Below are 23,515 nucleotides of genomic sequence, written 5' to 3'. Positions count from 1 at the left end.
AAAGATTTCCTTGGAGAAAAGTGGAAAAAAACCCATTTATTTAACAGGCAAAGCATTCATAACACAAAATGAAAGAACAGTATTAAACAACAAAACCGCTTGCTGTTCTGAAGAGATGATAAATTCAGAAAGGCCTTGTCGTGGGCTGTAACTGGGCTCACCCAGTCTGTTATCAGTCCCTCTGGTGCTGTCCCAGCACCTGTATCTCTATCAGATCTGTATCTGTATCAGTCCCAGGCCCCGCTGGCCACAGCTGCGAGCTCCTGCTGGTTTTCTGCGTTTTCAGCCCCGAGCAGGTTTGAACAGTTTCAACAAAAAGAAAAAACACAGTCCAGGGACCTTCTCTGCCTCAGCTAGCTAAAAACTAACTAAAAGCAAAGGAGAGCTCTGTCCCACTGTCTGTCTGTCTGCAGACAATACAGTCCAGGAGAAGGAGGTGGGGAAGTAAATGCAGCTTCTGATAACAAATTCTGGGCTTCTTCTCACCCCCTTTGCTCTTGGAACCACTCTTAAGGGTGAAAAACTTATTTCTTGTCTAAACAGATGGATGAGGATACAAGCATCATAAAAGTCACCCAGGACAAGATGTACACTTGTATTGTGCCTTTTTAGAAATTACCTAGGTAGATAGATGAATTAGTAGCTCACTACATAAACTCTAAACTGAAGACATGGTCCCAAGTAAGGGTCCTATGTTTGTTGAAGCTCTTTTAACTAAATGTATTTGCTAAAAGGTTAGAGGGGAACAGGCATTCCTGTTGGAAATTCAAGTCATGTACATTTTCTGAGAATCCAACCAATTCTCTAAACAGTAATCCAGTGATTTCAGTTCCTTTTTTTTGACCACTTTGCCAGCTTAAGACAGCTCTGGTCTGAGCTACGGAATAAATGAGAGAGCCTTCAAACTCCCCTGAGAACCTCTATTCCACCTCTGGCCTGCTTCCAGTACAGCAGTAATTGTACAATTATAGCAGCATTATCTATAGAAAATTAACATGAGTTCTTAAGTCATTCAACAATAGCTAAGCATAATTATTTACATTGTAATCACAGAATTTCTGGGAGGAAAAAAATGCTAGGCTTTTAGGGAAGGAAAATTATAGCAATTACTGGCCTAGTATTTCTTTTTAAAGTAATGTTGATGTATTTGAAAGGAAGATTTTTTTTTTAACTTCTTTAACCTACAACACAAGCTCTAATGCTGGAATCAGTCTGCACACACTCACTTCAGGAAGCAGAGGGAGATGTCTGATGGCAATTACAGTTCTTACTGCCAGGGATCCAGGTCACAATTAGCAATCTGGGACTTCACATCATAGCTTGCAAAAAGACAGGCCTCATAAGCTTGGGAAGACAAAAGAAGACACATCACATTATATTGTAAGATAAAGCTGGTATTTAATTTATACCTACAGAATAATTACGTATGCTATGACTGTGTAAAAACTAACAACTACTCACTGATATGAGGTATTTGCAGTACAGAAACTAAACTTGATTCTTTTGTAGTGGGGAAATCCCCCACACCTCTTCTTGAAAAATTGTGGACTAATCAAAGAGTCATGATGTTCAAAACAGTATGAAGAAATATAACTAAGTCAGGTACAAATATTAGACTTTTAAAGTGCAACCAAGATAAGTGAACACAGTGAATTATTGTAGCAGCACACCTACTGGCAAATTAAAACCACGAGTTATTAAGAGTTGTGGTTATAACGAATTAGTAAAAGTATTTTTTTTTTTTTTACAAATAAGAAGTCTTGCTGTAATCAAAACAACTGTGGTTCTTTAGTTCAGCACTCTTAAACCCAGCATATGGAGATCTCATCCTGCTGCCCGGTGAAGCTGTACTCCTTGAGATAATCAAGAGCTGTGCCAGTGTGTTTAGTGATGGCCAGTGCTGTGAGTGTGGCAGGAGAGTGAATCACCTGCAGGACAGGGTCAATAAGGGCCTTGTCTTCAGAGGGCGCTCACAGCCAGAAAATGCAACAAGGAACCACAAAAAGCCTCAAACTAATGGAAATGAAGAATTTATCTAGTGGTAAAACTGGATGTATACCCACAAGAACGAATTCAGTCTTACCCTGTGGGCAACCTTCCCAAAAGTAAAGGAAGAAGCTTAATTGAAATTAATGGCCTTTTTTGCTGAGGCCCATGGGAAGTCCTAATAAGGCAATGTGTTAAACAGTGAATGTAATTTATAATACATGCAAACTTTAGAAGATATAAACAGCATATGGCACTGAATGAGAAATGTCTTATGCCTTTCTTACGTTGCTTTTTAGAGACACTTTCACCTGCTGGATTTAAAGTAGCATTCTAGTTTCTATTTTTTGGAAGGCCAATGTGCCTGCTTTATGCACCAGCATTATTAAACTTTTAATGATGTCACACCGAGCAGACACTGCTTCAAACCAGTTTACACTGTGGTCACAGATGCTAGACTTCTATAATCAAAGCTAAAGTAATTGTACTTACATGTGTTGATTTTGCTTGTAGTGACATTTTTTCTAGGTTTTCTTGAATGTTAAACTTAGTTTTTCTCCATTTCCTATCATCTGCATTGATCTTACATATTTGTGCTCACACAGTCGTGACACAACACCTTTCCACAAAAAACAAGGCCATAAATTTTTATACAGTAATTCCTGCATCAAACCAACCATTTGTAGATGAACCAGACTGGTATCCTGTTAAAAGGTATGTAATTTGAGAATTTCATATGATACAGATTTAATAATTTATATAAATATCCAACACACACATGCTTTTAAGGGTAGGGGAAAATAATTTACTGTTTCCTTCACTGTATACTTGTTCAATATTATACTTCAACTGTCCTGAAAAATCCTACACAGAACAGTCATCATCGTGCAAAACTTAATTTTTTCTGATACACACTGAGTATGTAAGGCATGTACATGTTCTTCTCATTTATACCAATAAATACACTCACAAATATACATCTCAAGTATACCTATCCAGTCTGAAATAATTACATTCAGATGCTGAACAGAGTACTTGTATAGCAGAAATATATATAGCGGAGTATATATAGCAGAAATAAATCAAGGTCTGTAATATTTTATCTTCAGCTTTTTCTGTTATCATTGTTACTAAACAATGTTCCATTTTTCCTCAGTAGATAAGTCCATTAAAGCAGAGAACCAGAACTTTTCTGTCTTTACCAGGTCTACTTAAAATCATCTTTTTGCACCTTACCTTTTCTTCTAACCAAAATTTTAATTTTGCTTTGTCCAAAAGGGTCATTCTTTCAAATGCTCTAATGAAACACAAATCCTTCTGTGTTTTGCAGCCATCCTTCCTTTCATCTTTTGCTTTCAGACAGTGCTTGCATCTCTCATCTCCCCATCACTTAGTTGCTGTTCTTGAGTGAACAGTACTCCCAATTCATGTGCTGTCACCCTCAGCATAACTGTCATAACTTCCAAATTATAAAACACTACAGAAGAAATCCAGGCAGGTGTAATTCTGTTGACCACAGAGAGCTGTGCTAACTACACAGTCTTGATGTGGTCCTAACATTTTACTGAACAGTCTGTGCATAAGCTAAACATTCCTTAATACTCACACCATACAGTCATCTTCCATAATTTTTAGTGCTTTACATGATGGCATTTGTATACTACACTAATTGACTTAATAAGTTTCTTTGCATGTATTTTTCTCATGACTAATTTGCTTCATAAAAATATTTAACTTGGAAATAAAACTGTTCTTAAGGAAACTCATCCTACTTAAAGGATGTTCATCCTACCCTAAAGCAATCAAAATTTAATTTCCTATATACTGTTAAAATCAATGACAGTTCTATAGATAATGCATAGAGCAGCAATTAATCAGAATTTATCTATACCATGAAAAAAATAATTTTATACTTTAATGAATTCAAAATGTACTCTTATTTTTCAATCTATTTGGTGTAAAAAACCGTAACATAATTTTATCTCCTACAAGAGAATAGTATAGGCTAGAATCCAAGATTTTAAAGCACGTTTTTCATATTACACACAGTACTGGTGTCTGAAAAATCCTGTCCAAACTGACCAAGGTTCTGTGCTTATGGTTTTTCCTCAGGCTCTGCTGGTACAAGTTCACATTCAATCCACAATTAAAAGTAAACAGTTGCCTTAACATTTGCCTTGCTATTTTTAAGGTGAGGGATAATGTTGCATGGCTTTTGTCTCATATTCTTAAGGAAACAAAAGATCTCACAAAAATTATATGAGCCAAATTAGTATTTTTTAAGATAAACTTTTATTGAAAAATTTAAACTGCATTGCATAACTTCTTTATAACTTCAACATTTCTTAAACCACAAAACAGAGATTCTGTTTAAAAAATCTCTTCATATTTTTCACCATTCAAAAAACAGATTATGAGCAAACTCCATGATGATTTTAAAATTCTGGATTATTCCCAAGGCCCCTGCTTCTGGCTGTCTGCCATGAATGGTATAATCTATCTTCTCTAAAAATTACCTTTAATAACACAATCAGAATTTTTCTCATTTAAAATCACCAGCTGCTCTTGATTTTTATCCAGTGGTCAGTCTTTTCCAAATAAATTATATCAGTCCATGAGCACTGCAGCTACCTGTTCAGCTAAGATCTTGCCTATTGTTTAATTGATCTGAATTCACTCATGCAAAGTTACAGTGATTGTCCCTGTGATTTTAAAGGCAAAATTGCTACCTCAGAGTGTATTTTAAACCTCAGAAAAACAAAGTTGCTCACCTGGAATTAAAATGCTTTACATTAGTCAATACTCCTGTATATCCATACATCCTAATCTCTCACAGTCAATAGTATATGGATTTAAAGAAGGAAAGTTCCAGGTCAGCTTTAGTCTGAGAAGCTGTGGCATATTACTCAGATGGAAATTACCTAATAAGAAAAAAGATGAGGTTTCTCACTAATGACTATAGCTGCTCTGTTAAAATGAGTTAACCAAGTCAGAAATTAATACGAGCACGTTGCCTGTTGAACACAGTATATGTAATAGGAAAACACCCCAGAATCTGATATTAGAATCAAAATCTTCGCAAAAATCCAATTGTGGTCATCTGTGTCAAGACACAACACTGCAGAAAAGCAAGATAAATGCAGAGGGTAGGAAGATAAATCTAAGCCCTCTGTCTTGAGAGACAACACCTATGCATTCACTGCCTCACTTCCAAAACAAGCAGGAGGAGCTCCATTATTCCCACTTAGCTGCACACCATCAATGGCAATAGGAAGAACCTCTGATGCTTTTGACCTTCAAAACACAAGACACTCTATTAAAGGAAGAAGCAGAAATTTTAGTGAGAAAACATTATATATGCACACTGAGGAGCTCTAGATCTGTTTCTGACTATGTCACAGAACAGGGGCTTGCTGTATGAGTGCCAGTCAGCTGCATTATGGTCCTTCCTACAGCTTCATGATCAGGATGAAGATGGTTCTCTTCACCTCATTTATATGCTTCAAGGAGAATTAACATCTCGGATACATTAAACTATTACTAGAATATTGAGATGGTGATCTGGATACAGGGCTCATGAAGTTAAAATATTAAGGTTAGAGGATTGAAGGGAAGATAGAGCTTTAGTAATATAGTTATTGACAAGGGAGGTGGAAGAAATCACCTAAGAACTGGTGGAAATCATAAGAACCATGGTGTTTGTGTGGGAGACATAAAATCCTCTAGTGAAGCTAAGCCACCAGTTATACATCTTTGGATTAATTATATTAACCCATATTGTTTCTCATTAACAAGAAGGACTGAAAGAATGTTTTCAATCTTCTGTAGCTGCCCTTTGAATAAAGTAAAACTGAGACCAGATTTCAGATGGAAGTCTGAAATAAAAATGTGATGTGCTTCTTCAAAACAAACTTTCTGTACTCTAAGAACAGCTCTCAATGAGAGGTGTTCTGGTTCTGATGAATAGCTGTCCTCAAAAGACAGCCAGTGGGACCTGCAGGATGGAAATCTCTCTTGCCTGTAGGTGCCCTTCCACAGGACTGACAGGGGTCAGAGACTGCAAAAACTGCATGGCATGACTGTTTTTCACTGAAAGTTTCTAAAATAATTCAGTTTTATTACTGAGGTGGAGGGGAGGGAAAAAAAGCAATTAATCACTGCTTTGCAAAGAATCACGTATGAAAACACTTGAAATTAGCATATTCCATTTATCACCATGACACTAACTCAGTGAACAGAGGATTATTGAATCTCCATTTTGTTCCACTACTCTGTTTCCAGTATGGACTTTTCCACTCTTTTTCCAATATTGATTATCTAATGACTAGAACTGATCAAGCTGCAGATGAATCTGGTGTCTATGCTTTGAAAAGACTAACCAGTTGAAATTATTGGGACAAGCTAGCTGTATTAAAAGATCCTGAGATTACTTTTGGTTTTATTTGTTTTATAAGCTCCAAATATATAGTGAATTCCATTTCACTAAAAGCATGATGCTGGTTAAAACTCCCACAGAATTTAGTTAAAATGGTCACAGAGGTCAGCTCTGAAATAAAACTCAAAAACAGGGGCCTTGGTTGGCAATCAATATTCACTACAAAAGCATTCAGAACACTGAACAATCTGACATTACAATAAATAAAACTGAAATTTCTAATAATTCTAATAGATTAAAGGGATCCCATAATTTGTTAGTCTATACACAATGTCAGAATTCCTTATCTTCAGTAAAGTTATCTGTAAGTTATTACTTTAAGGGCACTATGATTTAAACAAAAGTGCCAACTAATATTTTTGTATTTTTTCTTTGGCTCACAAAGACACTAAAATACCATAAACATTATTTAGAACTTCAATAATATATAAATAGGCTACATTACAAACAGAAGAAAATACAAGACAACTCTTCAGCATGGTAAATCTCTGCATATAAATAAGCAAATATTTCAGATACCTACAATTAAACAGTTATCTGGCTGTAAAACTATTACATTTAAATCCTTTTACACAAAGTAATTTAACAATAATATACACAATCTACACAAATTAACCTCTAAAAATACAGCAATAATAGACCTGTTACAATGACTCTGCTATCTGTCATCCCCTGATTTGACACTAAAGGGCAAGTACAACTATTTTACTCAAAGGTGCTCTTAGAGATTGTTATTTTGTATGTGAGAAAAGCACCAACAATAAGACCTAATACTGTTATACATTTTCTTTAACTCCTAAGGATCTACATTTTAGAAATGTTTCTATATGTCTATTTCTGTCTGGCAGAAAAACTTGTAGCACATTATCCACATCAAAGTTGTTGAAGGAAAACTTAATTTTCTTAAAGTGGAAAACATGCTGTGGCTTTGATCTAAGTTTATAACCACTTTATATATATATATGTATGTATATATATAATTATATATATTTATTTATACTGTACATATATACTGTGCAGAGTTCTTAATTTGCTATTTTAATACCTATTAATTTTCTGCTGTTTACAATAAACAAGACCAATGTAAGGGTCAATAGTACTTCAACTTCAAGATAATACATTTTCCCTCAATAATATGATCTACCAATACATATATATTTCAGTAGTCTATAGTTGTTTTGTTTAAGGATGTCTTAGAAGATTGGAACTTACAGAAAGAGAATTTCCTTTAAACATGTTGTGCAGAACTGGGTTTAAAAAATAGCCAGTGCTGGAAAACAATGAATTCAAGAAATAGATAATTCAACCACTACAGCTCCTGCCCCAGTCTCTCAATTTCCTCAATGAGGAAGTCAATGTCAGACTTAGTTGCTGCTGGGTTTGAGATGACCATTCGGAAGAAGTTGACTTTATCGCCCTGAGGCTGATATCCAACCATGGTGGTACCTGACTCCATCATCAATGCCTTGATTTTTGGTGCCACCTTTATCATAAAAAAAAGAGAGAGAGACAAAAAGAGAAGAAAATAATATTCTTTCCTTGTATATCACAGCAGTTCTTCATACAGAAAAAATAAATTGACAGGCATTTGTTTTAATAAAACATGTCTGTAACAAGAAAAAGCTTGAAAAACGAAATATGTAAGATTGGCTATTTAAATGTAAATTGACAACAATAATATCCATCTTTTTGATTTACAAATTAATAGTATCCCAGAGTATTCACTTTGTAATAATTTTATATGTTAAATGTAGATCTCTTTTCTTTGTGCTGAAGATTTTGTCACGATGAAACATGTTCTACTTCTGTATGAATGTCCACTCCAGACCTTCTTGAGGGTAGTGGATGTTTTCCATGAGAATATTATGTATTCTCAAAGCATTTTATATGTGGGGACAACAATGGAAATGTTTCAACAAGATCTATGTCATAAAGAATATTTTTTGTTAGCATAAGCCATGGAAACCTTCCAGTAGTTTTGCAGTACTGTGCATTTACCACAATCTCACTTCCTTGGTTTAATTTACAAGGAATAATGTTCTAACAGTCTTAATACTTGGTATTGACTGAGCCCAGTTTTTCCATCCAGACCTTCGTTCTCCTGCTCTACTCTTTGCCATGCAAGGTCAGATGTCTGGCTCTTTTAGTTTTGTAGAATGCTTTATGATGTCCTCTAACATTTAACAGGGTTAATTCAAATATTTCATCCCTCTTGCTGTTTCTTACTTCTCACCTCTATGTTCCTCTATTCTCTCTTTTTTTGGCAATTTCTTTATCTAACATGTGACTGGCTTGACCCAGGAATTCTACCCAGGAATTTCTATTCTCTTCTATTCTCTTTCCCCATTGTGCTACAGTCATTAAATCCTCTACAAAATCTCCCAACTTTTCTCTTTCTTCTCCCTTCCTTAACACACACACTGACACACACTGACACACACAGACACAAAAGAACAATTATTTTTGACAGCATGACATCATTCTTTTGTCTCCTGAATGTATTTCATTCCACTTCTGTCTAAAACACTACTACAAAATTACTGTACTTTGCTTCCCTCAAGTCCTGAGTAACATTATATCTTTTCTGGTGGTGCTTCTATGATGCCTTCACTTTCCTCTACCACTTCAAATAGATGCATCCCAAAGTCCTCCAAAGGGTATTAATTTTCACTGAAATGCATCAATGCCTTGGCATTTAAAATCAAAACAAATACCTGAGAAGGAACTTACAGGGTTTTATGTCCTTTACCTGTCCAAGCATTTTCAAACAATTACCCTTCTGTTTCTCTTGTTGATAAGCTATCCTATTCAAAGAAGACTGTGATGTCTGTAGGCCTAGCTACTTTTTGAAGGCTTGTAACACTTGTGAGCACAGGATAGCTGGATATGTTCTGAATCTGGTTCTATAGGGAAAACATGACTTGAGCATCAATGTAAATAGGAAACAAAAGTGAACCAATATCAAGGTCATAACAAGCAATGGAGAACTGATGTCTCGGAATTTGGACTTATCTTTTTACATTTAACCAAAAATACTTACCCTGTGCAACTTTTCTCTTCTCTCATCAGAGTCCGGCATGCCCCTGAGACTTGGAGGAATGTACCAAAAACATACATTTGTATGCTCTGGCTGCAAAAGGAACCAAACATATGCATCAATTAAAAAAATTATACAGATCAGTCCCACACTAAAGTAGCATATTTTATCACAGACATGAAAGACAAAATATAGTATTAACTTTCCTAGTCCTGCATGTTAAACAGACAGAAATGGATTACAGTACTGCTGCCTGCCTCTGCTGCCTTAGATTCCCTATACATTGTTCCATTTGCAATATTTAGGTCGCTAATGAAGTGCAAATGCTTTTCACCCTTGTGCAGTCCTATGAGTAACTGTTTTTCAGGATCACAGCAAGGGCAACCCAATTTTCCTTATCTTAGCAAAGGGGGAAATGAAGTTTATATTATGATACAAAGGTTTATGTACTGGCACTAGCAAAGAATATACATTAAAAATAGCAGATTCTCAGATATGTATGGAATAATCTCAGTATGAGTAAATTGTATTAAGGTAATCTTCATGTCCTAAACTGAGAAGGCCTCTGCAGAAGAGGAGGAGATAAACCTGACATTTATGGTACAAAACCACATGTATTTGACAAAAAACCTGCTCAGTTGCCAATAGTCATGTAGTTCTTTAGAAAATCAGAACAGTTTTGCATGGCTGTCTTGAAGCATGTGAGAAGCATGAAGATAGATTTGGGCCATACATATGTGAAAGAAAACTTACCTCCCCTTCAAAAACCATCTCAAATTCTTCTCTGTTTTTGATTTTAGTGTAGAGATATTCTGCCAGCTCCAGGCATTTATTGATCTGATTTTCAAATCCTACTGTACCCTATTTTAATAAGAAAGTAGGTATTAATTATATGGTAATTTTTTTTTCTGCTCTGATGCAGTCACCTTTTCAGATAGGTTTCACTTTTAAGTTTTTCAGGCAGAAAACATTTAGCAGTATTATTTCTTGTAACTTAAAAGTAGCATTAATCAACAGTAAAAAAGTGGCTAAAGGTGGCCCAATTGTAAGTCACTACTTGGTTTGTCTCATTTTAAGAGAATTTATTATGAAAATAACAAGGACTTTCACTATTTTTAGTAGATTATTTTAGGTCTTTTGTATTTTTTTGGGTTTCCAAAAAAATTATGAATATTATGTCCTGGCTTCATGGCTGCTCCTGAAAGGCCAGAAACTTGGAATGGGAACTCAGTTGAAAGTGTAAGAATTGGGAAGTAAAATATTTCCTCTGAACAGTTTGCTAGACCTGTGCATTTAATCAGCAAGCAAAAGTCTGCAATATGTTTATTAGAAGTCACTTGCTTACCCATTCATATCTTGTCAAGGTCATGATCCCAGAAAAAGTATATGAATATTTATAAGAAATAGTTGGGTTTTTTTTTTAAGTACACTTTGTACATGAATGAAGAAGCAGGCATTTTCTCTCAAAGTGAAAATTGGTTTATGATTTTAGAGTTTATCATTAGATTTAATATCAATTTTATTAAAAAAATTAGACTCTGAATAAGTTACCCAACTGAATTCCCATTTTGCCAGCAGAAGATGAAGAATAACAGTAATGAGATGACTGCAGATAAAGCAATAAAAATGGAATGTGTTTTCTTGACTACATGAACCCTCATCTTGTGAACATGTAAGCCTGGACAAAAGCCGTGCTTAAATTCAGCCATCCAGGCATACCACAGTAGTACCAGGTAATCAACTGTGGAATCATCACATGGGCAGTGCTTCCTCAGAAAAAGGCTTTGTTTTAGGTTAAAAAGTCTCTTATGAAATCTATGCATTGAAATGTCATGTTCAAAGGACCCTTGTAAGTCATCAAGGCTGCTCTGCTGTTACAAGTAATCTGCCCTAAAATATGTATGCAAGTGTAGAGCAGCACAACAAGAGATCATTTTGGTGCCCTGCACTCAATGGTTTTTCTGCAAGACTCATCTAGTGACTTAAATCTTTCTTGTAATTGCCATCTGAATTTACTGACAGCTAGCATTGTTCTACAATTCACATAGCTCCTTTCTGAGTTAATACTTGGATGTTTGTGTGTTTAGAGATTGTGATGACACAAACATTTGTGTTAAAATGAAGTATTCCATTACATGACACTTAGAAATTAAATAAACACATTTCTGGTTTTTGAGCTAAACTTTTGTTATTTACCTTTGCTTTCCACATCAACCAGAATTTGAAAATGTCTACATGTCGACCACACTGTATTGCCTTATCTCCAGTGTCATAGGAGACATCATACTGTTTGTCTGGCTGGAAGAGATAGCCTGCACACATTTGATTGCAGCCTTGAAGGATACCCTACAACAAAAAACATGTGCATTTATATGACTTACCTGGCATTTGTGCATGAGAGAATGTACACATTAATAATGTATAAAAATGTATTTCAAACATGTACAGGAGAATTGTTCTTTGATAGAACATATTATAACATACTGACCTTGTTTTGTAAACCTGAGCCACAAAATTAATTTCATAACCTAAGGTGGTTCTCTTAGAAGTCTCTGAGTAGCCATATGGTTTTACACACACAAACACCCCCCTGAGAAAACATTCACAGATTAATTTGGATACTTAGTTTGTGATATTAACTTTACCCACTTCAATTTATAAGGCTATGTTCTTTAAACTTACATTTATGATCTGTTAAATTACACACTAGAATAAAGCTGTGGTCTCTCAGTGCAACAGACTGCTACACAAAATGAAGTGAAAAAACTTAATTGAAGGTTTAAACTTTGTATGTTGTTCAGCTTTATGACACTTAACATCAGTGATAAGTCAAAGTACAAATGACAAAAACTGGACATGTTTTGCATATAACTAAATATGGTTCACAGACCAGTAGAAATCTAGGGACTACTGGCAAAAATGCCTGGCAGAAACACCGAGCAGCAAATTCCTGTATGTTACACAGAATTCTTACACGTGACGTTTCTAAAACGGTTTGCTTTTCCTTTAGAGTTTATATCTGGTTTTTGCAAGAAATTTGAAGACATTTTAATGTTTTTTTATTATATTTATATTTCTTCATATATATATATTCTTCATATATATGTATAATCATAATTATGATTATGAAGACACAGTGTGTCTCATAAATACAAAAACATCTATCAAAGTTCTCATATAGAGAACAAAAACTCTTGCCAAAATCATACAATAGCTGGCACAAAAAGCATGCATGCCACTAAACAAAGGCTCGTGCTTCCCTTCAATGGATGTGTTTTCCAAAGGGAAATAAATGCTGCAGTCCTCGGTTTAGAGGTGGATCGGTTGGAAGAAAAATGGCAGACCTAGGGCTGCAACTTCCAACTCTTCCATCCCAGTTCTACACACAGGGATTACTTCTTCAACTAAGTGCTTCTAGTAGCAATTGGCATCCAAAAGGTTAGTGGACAACATCATTAGTCCTATCCACATATGATACCACATATGATTTTCTTTTTTTATAATTTAATAAAAATATGTATTGCTTAAAAGAAACAAGACACAAGGTTTTCCTTCCATTGATGGCAACCAAGAATCTAGATGCCAGCCCTAAAAGTACAGAGTCGTAATAAGACCAGCATGTTTTCAATGGAACTGGGAAACTTTTAAACCACTATGTAAGGTAAAAACTTGCTTCTTACTTAATTAGCAGTTTAGTCTGTCACCAAGTACTAAAACTGAGGCTCTATGTTCAATATATCATAGAAACAACGGGGCAGGTGCTCAGGTGAAGCACAGCAGCATGGCTCTATTGTTGCTATCAGAATATACAAAGATCCAGCAAGTGAAGATCTGACCCATTTTGTCTACAACTTTGATTAAAAAAAGCCAAAACCCCCAGGACAGATAAAACAACTTCCAAAACACAATGTAAATCCACACAATTATTCCTTCCAAAAGAAGTTTTGCAATTAAACAGATTTTGCAGTACCCTTTAAAAAAGTAGGGTTTGATATTTACTTTTTTTTTTAATGTTTAATTATTAAATATAAGGCAGACCTTCTCCCGGACAAGAATGGCAGAACATTGTAACAACACTCCCATCATCTTGTGTGGATTCCAAGTGACTGAGTTGGCTCTGCAAAAAAATTACACATTCAGATAGGTCTGGAAAACAGAAACTTAATCTGAAGCAGTCACCTTTGTTTTCTGCTTTCAGCTGGAAATATATGGAGTTTTGACCTGATGATATCACTATGGGGATTATTGCTGTCTTAATTGCCTTCTTTCCCAGCTATGCTGTCCAGGAAAAGAATTTTTTTTCATGTTAACATTGCAATGTCACACTTGTGATTATTTTATATTATTACTAATACCAGCTAATTAGTATCAGACTGACTAGCTGGTATGGTAACATCATCTCCAGAAGAGTTCTCTTCTAGAAATAGCACTAATAAAAATAACAAAACCGTTTTGATATGTTCTATCGATTCAAGGTACTGATGGGGAAAGTGGAGGTGTCAGACAAGCAAGGGACTAACATGAATTGTGGGAGAATACAGTTCTTTACTGAACAGCTGCTGGAAAAATAGAAAGGAAATAAAAAGATGTTCTGCATACTTACCTGCTTTCCTAGTTAGAGCCACAGCCCTTGCTTGTCAAGCCCATGGACTGTTAAAAGGCTCTAAAACTTTACATCTTATCATGCCATTCTCTATGTAAAGCTTAAAATTTCTTACATGTAAACACAAGACAATGCACAAGATCACCTAATTTACAAGTCAAACAGATGTTCTGTATTTTAGCATACTATCCTAGACAGTTTAATGGTGACACTGAAATAAATGTGCCAACGTTGCACATCCATTGACCTTTTCACCCCAAGTAATTAATTACCAAGCATCCCCTTGATTCACTGCATGTTCCAGAGAAGCAAAGTGAATAATTGTATTTCACAGACTATGCATGTGTTTTTATAATGTGGTCGAATGAAAATTAAAAGGTATTTCCTCCTCTTCCACACCCTGCTCTCAGAGGACACAGACACAACCACAGTTTCTCTGTTTTGAGTGATGTCTTCACCCCTGTGTGAGGACCCCTGATTCCTAGATACAATTCCAATCCCTGTATGTGCTAGGTTAGACTGTAGCACCCCTCAGCTGAAAGAACAGTGCAGCCTATGCTGTACCTGGAAGCTCACCATCCATCTAACACTGGCTGCTTATGCAGTGCAATCCAGCAGATAAATAGCTCAGACTTAGGAGGCAATTATCTTTTGAAAAACTTCACTAATAGTTCAGATGAAGCAGTCAGGAAAAAAGAATCTACATAACAACTTACTTCCTTTTGAAAACACCATGCCTTCAGTTTAGCACATTCATTTAACTTTCAGGGTTTCAAACAAAGGCAATTTTAAGTCATTCCTCACAAGGAGCATTAGGTTTATTTTAACACGCAACTGTCACCGTCTCCTCAGTGCAGCCCCCAGCCAGAGGCTGTCCTACCACAGGCAATCCCAGCTCTGTGCCACGGCAGCATGCCCGTCCTCCGTGCCAATGTGTCCGAGCAGGCCAAGTACAGCCTGTGTTAGCAACAGGCCCCAGCTGGGGCCCGTGACAGGCAATTACCCCGTACATGTGGGCCCCATCCCACGTTTGAAATCTGTAGAGCTGACTGGGAAAGAAATAATTTCACACTTCATAGCCTGCTGCTTTCTGTATTTGCTTAAAATTATGGCCTTAATTAGCACCTCAGGGTTGACCTCAGGTCAAAAGGGGTGTGCCAAACTCCTGTGACCAAACCTTTGTATCTTAAGAAATTTATTTTTCAATTCTGACTTAATATTAGACACGTTGTCATGAGTCACAAGTAAATTGGACTGGGCAAAGGTTGATAGGATTCTGCTGCTTTAGAATACTCCACATCACGTGCCACTGTCCTTGCGACAGAACAGGCCACATGGTTTTGCTGCCAGTCCTTCCATACACTATCCTTGATGTTGCACTTATTCTTCACTTACTGTATGAGATGCCCAAACCTAGGATAGTTTGTTTTCCCTAAGGAAGAGCATTGCTCACTGTATTCATTTTACAATTTTACATGGTGCCCATATTCAGAATGGCTGACTCGAGGAAGCAATTTGATGCTAATTTAAAAGTACATGGATAGAGCTTGCTTCAAATATTTTTTGCTTCCCTGAAGGCTGATACCTGCATTGATGGAAAAGATCTAAAGTTTCTGATTCTTCATTGCTTTTCTGATTTTTTTCAGATGGACATCATTTAATGGTAGAGTGCTTTCAGAGGAAATCTAGAGATCAACACACCCATGGGATTATAAATATAGCATCTTCTACTGACTTGTCATCATTGGATATGGGTACAACTGTGCCAAAGACTATGCCTGGAGTGACTCCTGAGTCAAGATTTTAAGAACCAGTGGGAGGGTCACATCCTCACTCTGCTATCACTACCAACACAAATGTTTTGCCTCTTTAAATTTGATTCAGTCAAAGGCTGGCTTCTGGTCTCAGTTGGCATCTTGGTAAGCTGGTTTTGTACCTGGGGGGTACACACATGCTCTTTTCTGCAGACTTCACTCTGACCTCTACACGAGCTTCCTGCTTGTTTCACGTAATCCTTACAAGGCAGCAACACACCCTGTGCCCTGAGACAGGTGACATCTATGACCCCTTCTGGCCTCTCTGTAAATGACCTCAATCTTCTCCCTGGTACAGCAGAAGTGTAGCAGCTCTGTCTATCATAGTCCTTTCAAGCCTTAAAGGTACTGAAACTTGCCCCTGAAAATTGTTGCTAATTCAGCCTCTAACTCCTCTCATTGTTGTATACACCTCTCTATTTGTGTGTGTATGTATAAATAAAAGTGATATAAGACTAAGCCTATGTATGTGTTCCATTTACAGAGCACTCATGAACACTCTTTGTTTTGCAGAAAACCTGCAAACATCTTTCAGGAGAGAACCTCTACAAATTCCCACTGCGGGTATTCATGCTCAAACACCTTCCCTGGATTGCTCATTTATCACTGGTATTCTCAAAACCCTATATTTCAGAGACTGTCTAGCTCTCACACTTCATTTCTTTCTTCAAGTACTTCTCCATCCATTCCCAGACTTATGATCCCTTCAAAGCTATGCATAGAAAAATCTCCCTTTCTTTTTGCCAAGTAATATCCTTGTCTTCCTTCAAATCTGCTGAAAACTTACCTCTCACTCAATGGTACATCACAGGTTTCTTCTGTAGTATAGGTTCCATCTCCCTAGCCTGAGCCTTTCCCTTTTGTCTCGCTGTTGTTTAATTTAGTGTTTAAACTCCTCAACGTAGCAAAGTAATATTTTCATGAATTGTTGAAATGTCAGGTACCTTATGAAAGTACTTTAAGAACAGTATTACAAAGAAGCACTGTGTAGTACCTTTCTATTCCATTCAATTTATGACGGTGCTTTCGGGACATTAAGAGTCCACCCCCCCAGGCAGCCTGGAAAAGTCAGAAAAAAAGAGAAAACTCAATTTTTTAAAAGCTCAACAGATTTTAGTTTACTCATGGTCTAGTAATAAATACTTTAATTCAAGAAAAAAAGGTGTAAACTAAGATCCTCTTTTGCCTGACTAGCAGTACTTTTTTGTTACTTACATCTACATGGAGCCAGAGGTTGTATTTTTCACATATGTCTGCAATCTCCTGTATTGGATCAAAGGCTCCATATACTGTTGTGCCTGCAGTTGCATTTACGAAAAGAGGAACGTATCCCTACAATTAAAAAAAAATAAAAGTCAAATATAAATTGAAAACACTTTCAGAAAAAAAAAAGAAAAAAAAGGAAAATAATTCCAGAAATATTGTCTCATTTTGTAACCTAAAAACGTTTTTCTTCCCATGTGGAAGGCACAACATAAGCAACAGTAGAAACTACCTAATCATATACATGGTAAGAACAAACTGTTTTTTAAATTTATTTACTTATAACTTCACAAAATTAACTAGTTAGAGGATAAATAATATTATTTTGTCTAATCTCTTTCAGTGAGGATATTCAAACAATGTAGTAGAAGATGAGCAATATTCAAGTAAATTTGGGACTTTTACAGCAGTATAAACAAAAATTAATTAAATATGATTTTTAAGTCATGATTTGAAGGCTTGAAATTGTTCCCTTAGTCTTTATGTACTAATAAACAGAACAAAGCAGACCAAAGCGATCTAAAACAAAAGCAATAAATGAGAAACTATCAGATCAAAGAGAGAGAATTTTGAGTTAAATGAAATAAATGTGAACTGCAATTTCATAGAGTTCCCAAATGTAAAGAAGTTAAGAAATAAAAAAAAATAATAATCTTGATTTCTCTTTGGTTATTTCATTAAAAATTCATGGGGTTTTCCATTGCACTGATTCAAGAAATAGCAATTAATGCCTAAAATTTAAGCTTTCTCTCTATATTTAACAAATGTACATGCTACCTATGTGAAATCTACAGGATTTTTTCAGAGCTCTGTAGAATCTTTATTGGGTTTGGCTAAATTTAAAAGTCTAGATAAAAGTAGCTTAGATTTTGTGTTTCCATGCTTGTTTCCATATATTTCCAAACAGGAAGTTATTTTTTAAAATCATGAACTCTAGCTGTGGTTCAAGAGTTAAAAGTCTTTTGGTTTTAAACAGAAAATGGAAACCTTACCAAGACATACAGATAATTCTGTAAACAATACATGAATGTATAATTAAGCATATAAAAATTCTGTTATTATATTTATATCATTATAATGTTCTCTTTAATGTCAACACTCTGGCTTCAAAGGAAGAAGCAATTTTACTAAGCCAAGCATTTAAGCACCAATTTTTACAAACACAAACCTTTTCTTTTGCTTCCAGAATTTTTGCCTCCAAATCAGCCGGTATTATTTTGCCTCTGTAATTATCACAGAAACAGAAATACAAACAAAGTTAAAGTATGTATATGGAAATAATAACTGCAGTTGAAATAATTTAATAGGATTTTCTCAACAGGCCATTAGCAACTTGACACACTGTACTGAATCAGTCCTTAAACTCAATAAAACAAATTTAACAGGTGAACACATTTAATCTATCAAAACGTTAGTATTCATCCTACCTTTCATTGCATTTTATCAAAATAACATTGTCTGTTCCAAATCCAAGTGCAGCTCCAGCTTTCTTTATTGAGTAGTGACTCTGCAGCAAACAAATGAACATGAAATGGAGTGGTTGTTTAATGATGAAGCATTTTCACAACACAGGTCAGTAAATTAAGAATTAGCAGTGTTTTAAGCTCACATGCTCTGAAGTAAAGAGAACCAGCTTAGGGACTGCAGCCATGCCTTTGGTTTTAACTTCAGGGAAATACTTGTAGCGTGCAGCCATTATGCTGTACATGTTGGAGATCGCTCCTCCTGTGAATGAACAAATGAATGAATAATAAAATAGTGATAATGAAAACAAAAAGTATATTATACCACAGACATTTGTGTCTCATTTGCATAATGCAGTGGACTATGAAAAAACATTTCTCTGAAATGCACTGGCATCTGTCTACATAGCACAGGACAGACTCTCGAGAAAGCCAGAGTGTTAATCAGAATTTCCTAAATGCCATCTCTTTCAATTGCAATCATTTTGTAACACATTCCTAAAAAGTTCAGCTTTCATTGTGCTGCTTTTGCATAAACTTCTTGTTAGCAAGAACAACAGGAACTTATTAACTTGTCTGACTGAAGAAATGTCACATATTGGATGGATTTATCCCATCTTACTATAGACACAGAAGTAGATGCTTAAATGTAGATTTCTACAGCTGAGCTACTCCTTCTAAACTCCCTCACAGTCAGTTATGGGAAAGAGGCACTTCACAGGCTATGATTCAGCTAATCTTATTTTGACACTTAATTTTGAAGAATTTGAATACAGGGAAAGCACCTATTTCTCTTGGTTTGCTGCTAAAAAGAGCCCTGAACAACTAGCTGAGTTCTTTGGTGCAGATCTCAAGCTTTAATAAGATCAGTCTCACCCCTAAGCCTAAGAAGGCTTCTTCTTCCTCTGAAATTTTATCATTGATGAGAACACAGAGAGATCTGTATTTTTCTAGCAGATAGGATTGGAGTATGCACTTTATGTGGGCTGTTCCAAAAGGAGGTGGTTATGTCCTTTATGCTCTGTAACAGGATGGTGTTCCCTCATGCCAAACCCAGAAAAGTTCTCCTGGGCACCCACATTGTCCACACGTTGGCCCAGGACCTTCACGTTTCATCATCAGTCATTTCTGTCACTGCTCACTGCCTTTATGTTCCTTGCATTGGAAGACACATTGTCTTGGTCTTTATGCTAGAATCATACTTTGAATCCAATCAGATTATATCCCAGATAATGAGGTCCAGAAAGTGACAATCACAACCTTTTCCTGACTGTGAGCCCAAATCCTCGCTGACCACCAAAGAAACCAGCACATGATTTTTGAGAACTTCTAGTCAAAAGGAGTTGTGGTTGCTCAGCACCTCCAGAAATGAAGCTCATAAAAGGGGTGTTTAAATGCCTATCTGTGCACCAGAGCCCATAGTCAAGTTTTAAATGCTGACCAGCCATAGCACATTGCCATACACAGAGATAATTTTTTGCCCCAGCATTTCTGTGGGATGTTTAAACAAAGCATTTCTACTTCTAAATATCTGACTCATTGCTTTGTGTTGCAGATAGTGTGACTATTCAGACACAACCTATGTTTATGTTAACTTCTGAAGTTTTAGTCAAACCACCAAAACGGGAAGAAAAACTCACCAGGTGAGAATATTCCATCACCATCTTTGTTTGACCATCCAATAATCTCTCTCATCTTTCGAAGTGTTATTTGTTCCATGAGGACAAAAACAGGAGCAATTTCATAGGTAAACCTGCATGGATAAAGCAAAAAAACCAAACAAGGACAATATAGATACAGAGTCGAAAAACATATTATAAATTTCCAGTCTGTGATTCTTTGTTAAAATGCTCGAGGTTTCTAAAAGTTTTCCTGTAACTTGGGGTTCTGATCCTGAAATTTTACTCAAGAAAAAATCCTCAGGAAGACAATACTGGAAATACTGATGAATAAAAACTGCAGTATTAGATATTCTGCAGTCTTCTATATAGTGAATGTAAGACCTAATGTTCAACATCATAGCGCTGCTGACTTCTGTACCAAGGTTGTCCTTTAAAACGACTGTTTCCCAAAGTGAAAATTCCACACTTGTGGAATAACATACTGCTAAATCCTTATGAAAACAGTGAACTTCACTGAGCTAAACAAAACCATAATTAGAAGTATTGAGCTAGGGTTTCCAAGTCTAAATATAATTAATTATGTGGATTTATTCTGTTGATGATCTCCAAGGACAACTTACTTCTACAATACAACATGATCAATAACTGTCAAGAGTAATTACAAATGATGATTTTCTAATTACCAATTACCAAAACCAAGTCAGCAGTCAGCTATTGTATCCACTTAATGAGGGTAAAAAACATTACATATCCTGGCCTGCCCTGATGTCAGAGTCAGATATGTGGATGAAAATTGACAACCATACAACTATTTTTGGTGATCAAGGTAGACGAACAAACTACTACTGCTGTAAACAACTTCTGCTTGCTGTGTGGGGGGAAAAAAATCAGTAAGGGGGAAAAGGAAGCAGAGAGAAATGAAGAAATCAACCTGTGATTTCCAAAGGAATCTATAAGGGTATGACACCCTGACACTTCGGATTTGACTGATATCCTCCACTTGAATCATTTCCTCAAAATGTATGTGTTGTCTCTCTAATACTAAAATGATATTTTGAGAATAGGTACAGCAAACTTGAATGAGGTATGATATTAAGAAGGGGACAAGTGTCTAAAAAAGCTTGTCTTTTATTTACAGCCACACTGGTTGCTTCCATTGTTAATATTTTCTTCAATTTTTATGTGTCCTTAGTCCATCAGAGAAACACCACCATTATTTTTAAAATATTCCCTTAATATTAAAGATTTCTAATATGTTTAATTATTGTGATTGCTATTTTCAGAAGCAAAAATACTACTTATTTTGTTTTTATTATCGTTAGAACTGGCAGAGGCAGTTCACTACTGATCTGAAGTTTGGGTGCTGCCACTATTTACAAATGGACCGAAAATTAATAAAGCAGTGTCTGCTAACAGTGGTTTGGGGTTGTTTTGTTTTTAAGCACTGCAAGTCTAGAATATATTCTTATTTTTATTTAGGCAGAATGATCAACTGATGTCCACAGGAACTCGGCAGTCTATAGATCACTGTAGCTCCATACAAGGTACTCTTAAGTCAGTGGGATTATTTTTTCCCCACAAGTTTAAACACATTTTGAGTTTTGTCCTGAGACCTTGCACACTGAATTTTGAATATATTTAAACACAAAGAAAATACTACTTATTTATTATATTCTGTAGTTATTTTCTGAGTCTCCAAAAACTGACAAGAAATAAATGACAGTAGATGTTTACAAATTACAAGGCCAATGAAGATATATTAGATGATGGCTATGAATTTACAAATCACATCTTGTTAAAGTTCATTCCACCTTACTTGTTTTAAAGTTAAATTAATTTGAAAAATTCCCTAAAATCCAAAAAAATGTGTTTGGCTTAAAAGGAGCCATCTAACTTTAGAATCAATCTCCTAAAAAAAAAAAGCTGATTAGATTTTCCTATAGTTACAACATTTACAGGTATTTCTGTGAATTAACTATCACAGTCATGAGTATCAGCTCTTTACTAACAGGTTTTTGGTAGAAGCCAGTGCTGGCTTAATTCTGCTCTCACATAAAGGACAAAACACTTCATCAAACCAAATCATTCTAGCTACCGTTCTCTTGTTGGCCAGTAGGTAAAAAAGCAGTCTGAAAATAAACACAGAACATTTTACATCAATTTTCTATTCATAAGCATATCTGCATAATACTGAAAACACCAATATATTCCCTTGTCTCAGCTAACAGCAGGCATAAGCAGAACTTCCAGATATTTATTTTTAACCTCAGTTGGCTGCTGCATGGTGACAGAATGCTCTGTGTTACACACCTCTAGAACAGGATGAATAATGAAATTCTTAAATTTCCATGCTGAAGATCTCATGATTAGAGATTGAGATATTAATAGCACATTGATACATTATTTCCAAGTCAATGGAGGAAGCTTATTATGTTTATTTTTATATATTATCTTCACAGTGATATTTAAGTAATATTTCCTAATGATAATTTAAAATTTAAGGGAGTACAGATGTTTTGATTAGTCAAAACTCATCTGCAAAAGAAAACACATACTTTTAATTGTTCGTAAATATTTTAAGTATTGTTTATCTGTAGAAAAGAAAAAATGTCATATGAAAAACATTCCCTGCTATAATTTAATGTTACTGTTGCTTTTGTGTTATGTGCTCATGTAGCTGTAATAGGTTGGAACAGTTTCTAGGTAAAGGTCAAAATCTGTTCTGGCCCGCTGGAACACTGCTCAAAACAAATACTATGTTCCCCAGAGCTCACAGAGGTGATTTGGTTATTTTAATAACCTTCTCTGTCAGTTCTTTGAATCATATTTTACAAACATCTTGCTTTAACCTTATTTGCAATTACTGTGTTACTTGAAAGCACACCATGTTGACTTTGGTTTTCTGAAAAAAAGGGCACACTAAGCCTCATACTAACAAATAGATACTAAATTTTCATGTTCACAGAGAAGTATTTTCAAGATACATTCTTTTTTAAAGCACAAATGGATGAGAAATTAGCTATTTAACATTTTTCAAAAAAAATGGAAAACATCAATTAAAAAGAGTTACTCTTTTAGAAGTGACTAAATGAGTGCAATGTTATTAATAATGATGTCAATATTTCTTTATCCTGTCAGTCTGCCACAGAACTGAATTCTTTTATGTCTTATCAGATTTGTGTAATCTCACTGATTACAAAACTAAACTGGCATAACTAAGTTAGTCAAACGGGCTTGGGAAAAGTGACACTGAAATATTGGTCACATAGAAACAACCTTTTAGCAAAGTTTT

At 35.5% G+C, this 23,515-nt stretch overlaps 1 protein-coding gene across 1 annotated transcript in view; it reads right to left on the bottom strand.

The window, feature by feature from the left end:
- Positions 1 to 7,139: 7,139 nt before the first annotated feature.
- GAD1 (glutamate decarboxylase 1) overlaps positions 7,140 to 23,515 on the bottom strand; it is a 30,041-nt gene continuing 13,665 nt past the window's right edge. Inside the window, exons 7-17 of the mRNA XM_068195845.1 lie at positions 20,242 to 20,354; positions 18,748 to 18,863; positions 18,566 to 18,645; positions 18,307 to 18,361; positions 17,091 to 17,207; positions 16,870 to 16,934; positions 13,497 to 13,575; positions 11,655 to 11,804; positions 10,212 to 10,319; positions 9,462 to 9,551; positions 7,140 to 7,904 (exon numbers count right to left, since the gene is read on the bottom strand). Of these exons, the coding sequence (XP_068051946.1) occupies positions 7,731 to 7,904; positions 9,462 to 9,551; positions 10,212 to 10,319; positions 11,655 to 11,804; positions 13,497 to 13,575; positions 16,870 to 16,934; positions 17,091 to 17,207; positions 18,307 to 18,361; positions 18,566 to 18,645; positions 18,748 to 18,863; positions 20,242 to 20,354 (1,147 nt within the window). The 3' untranslated portion in view covers positions 7,140 to 7,730. The remainder of the gene's footprint in view (positions 7,905 to 9,461; positions 9,552 to 10,211; positions 10,320 to 11,654; positions 11,805 to 13,496; positions 13,576 to 16,869; positions 16,935 to 17,090; positions 17,208 to 18,306; positions 18,362 to 18,565; positions 18,646 to 18,747; positions 18,864 to 20,241; positions 20,355 to 23,515) is intronic.

The sequence above is a fragment of the Anomalospiza imberbis genome, chromosome 7 (genome assembly GCF_031753505.1).
Source record: "Anomalospiza imberbis isolate Cuckoo-Finch-1a 21T00152 chromosome 7, ASM3175350v1, whole genome shotgun sequence".
Taxonomy (NCBI): domain Eukaryota; kingdom Metazoa; phylum Chordata; class Aves; order Passeriformes; family Viduidae; genus Anomalospiza; species Anomalospiza imberbis.
Note: the sequence above shows the minus strand (reverse complement) of the source record. Positions and strands in the feature narration are given on the sequence as shown.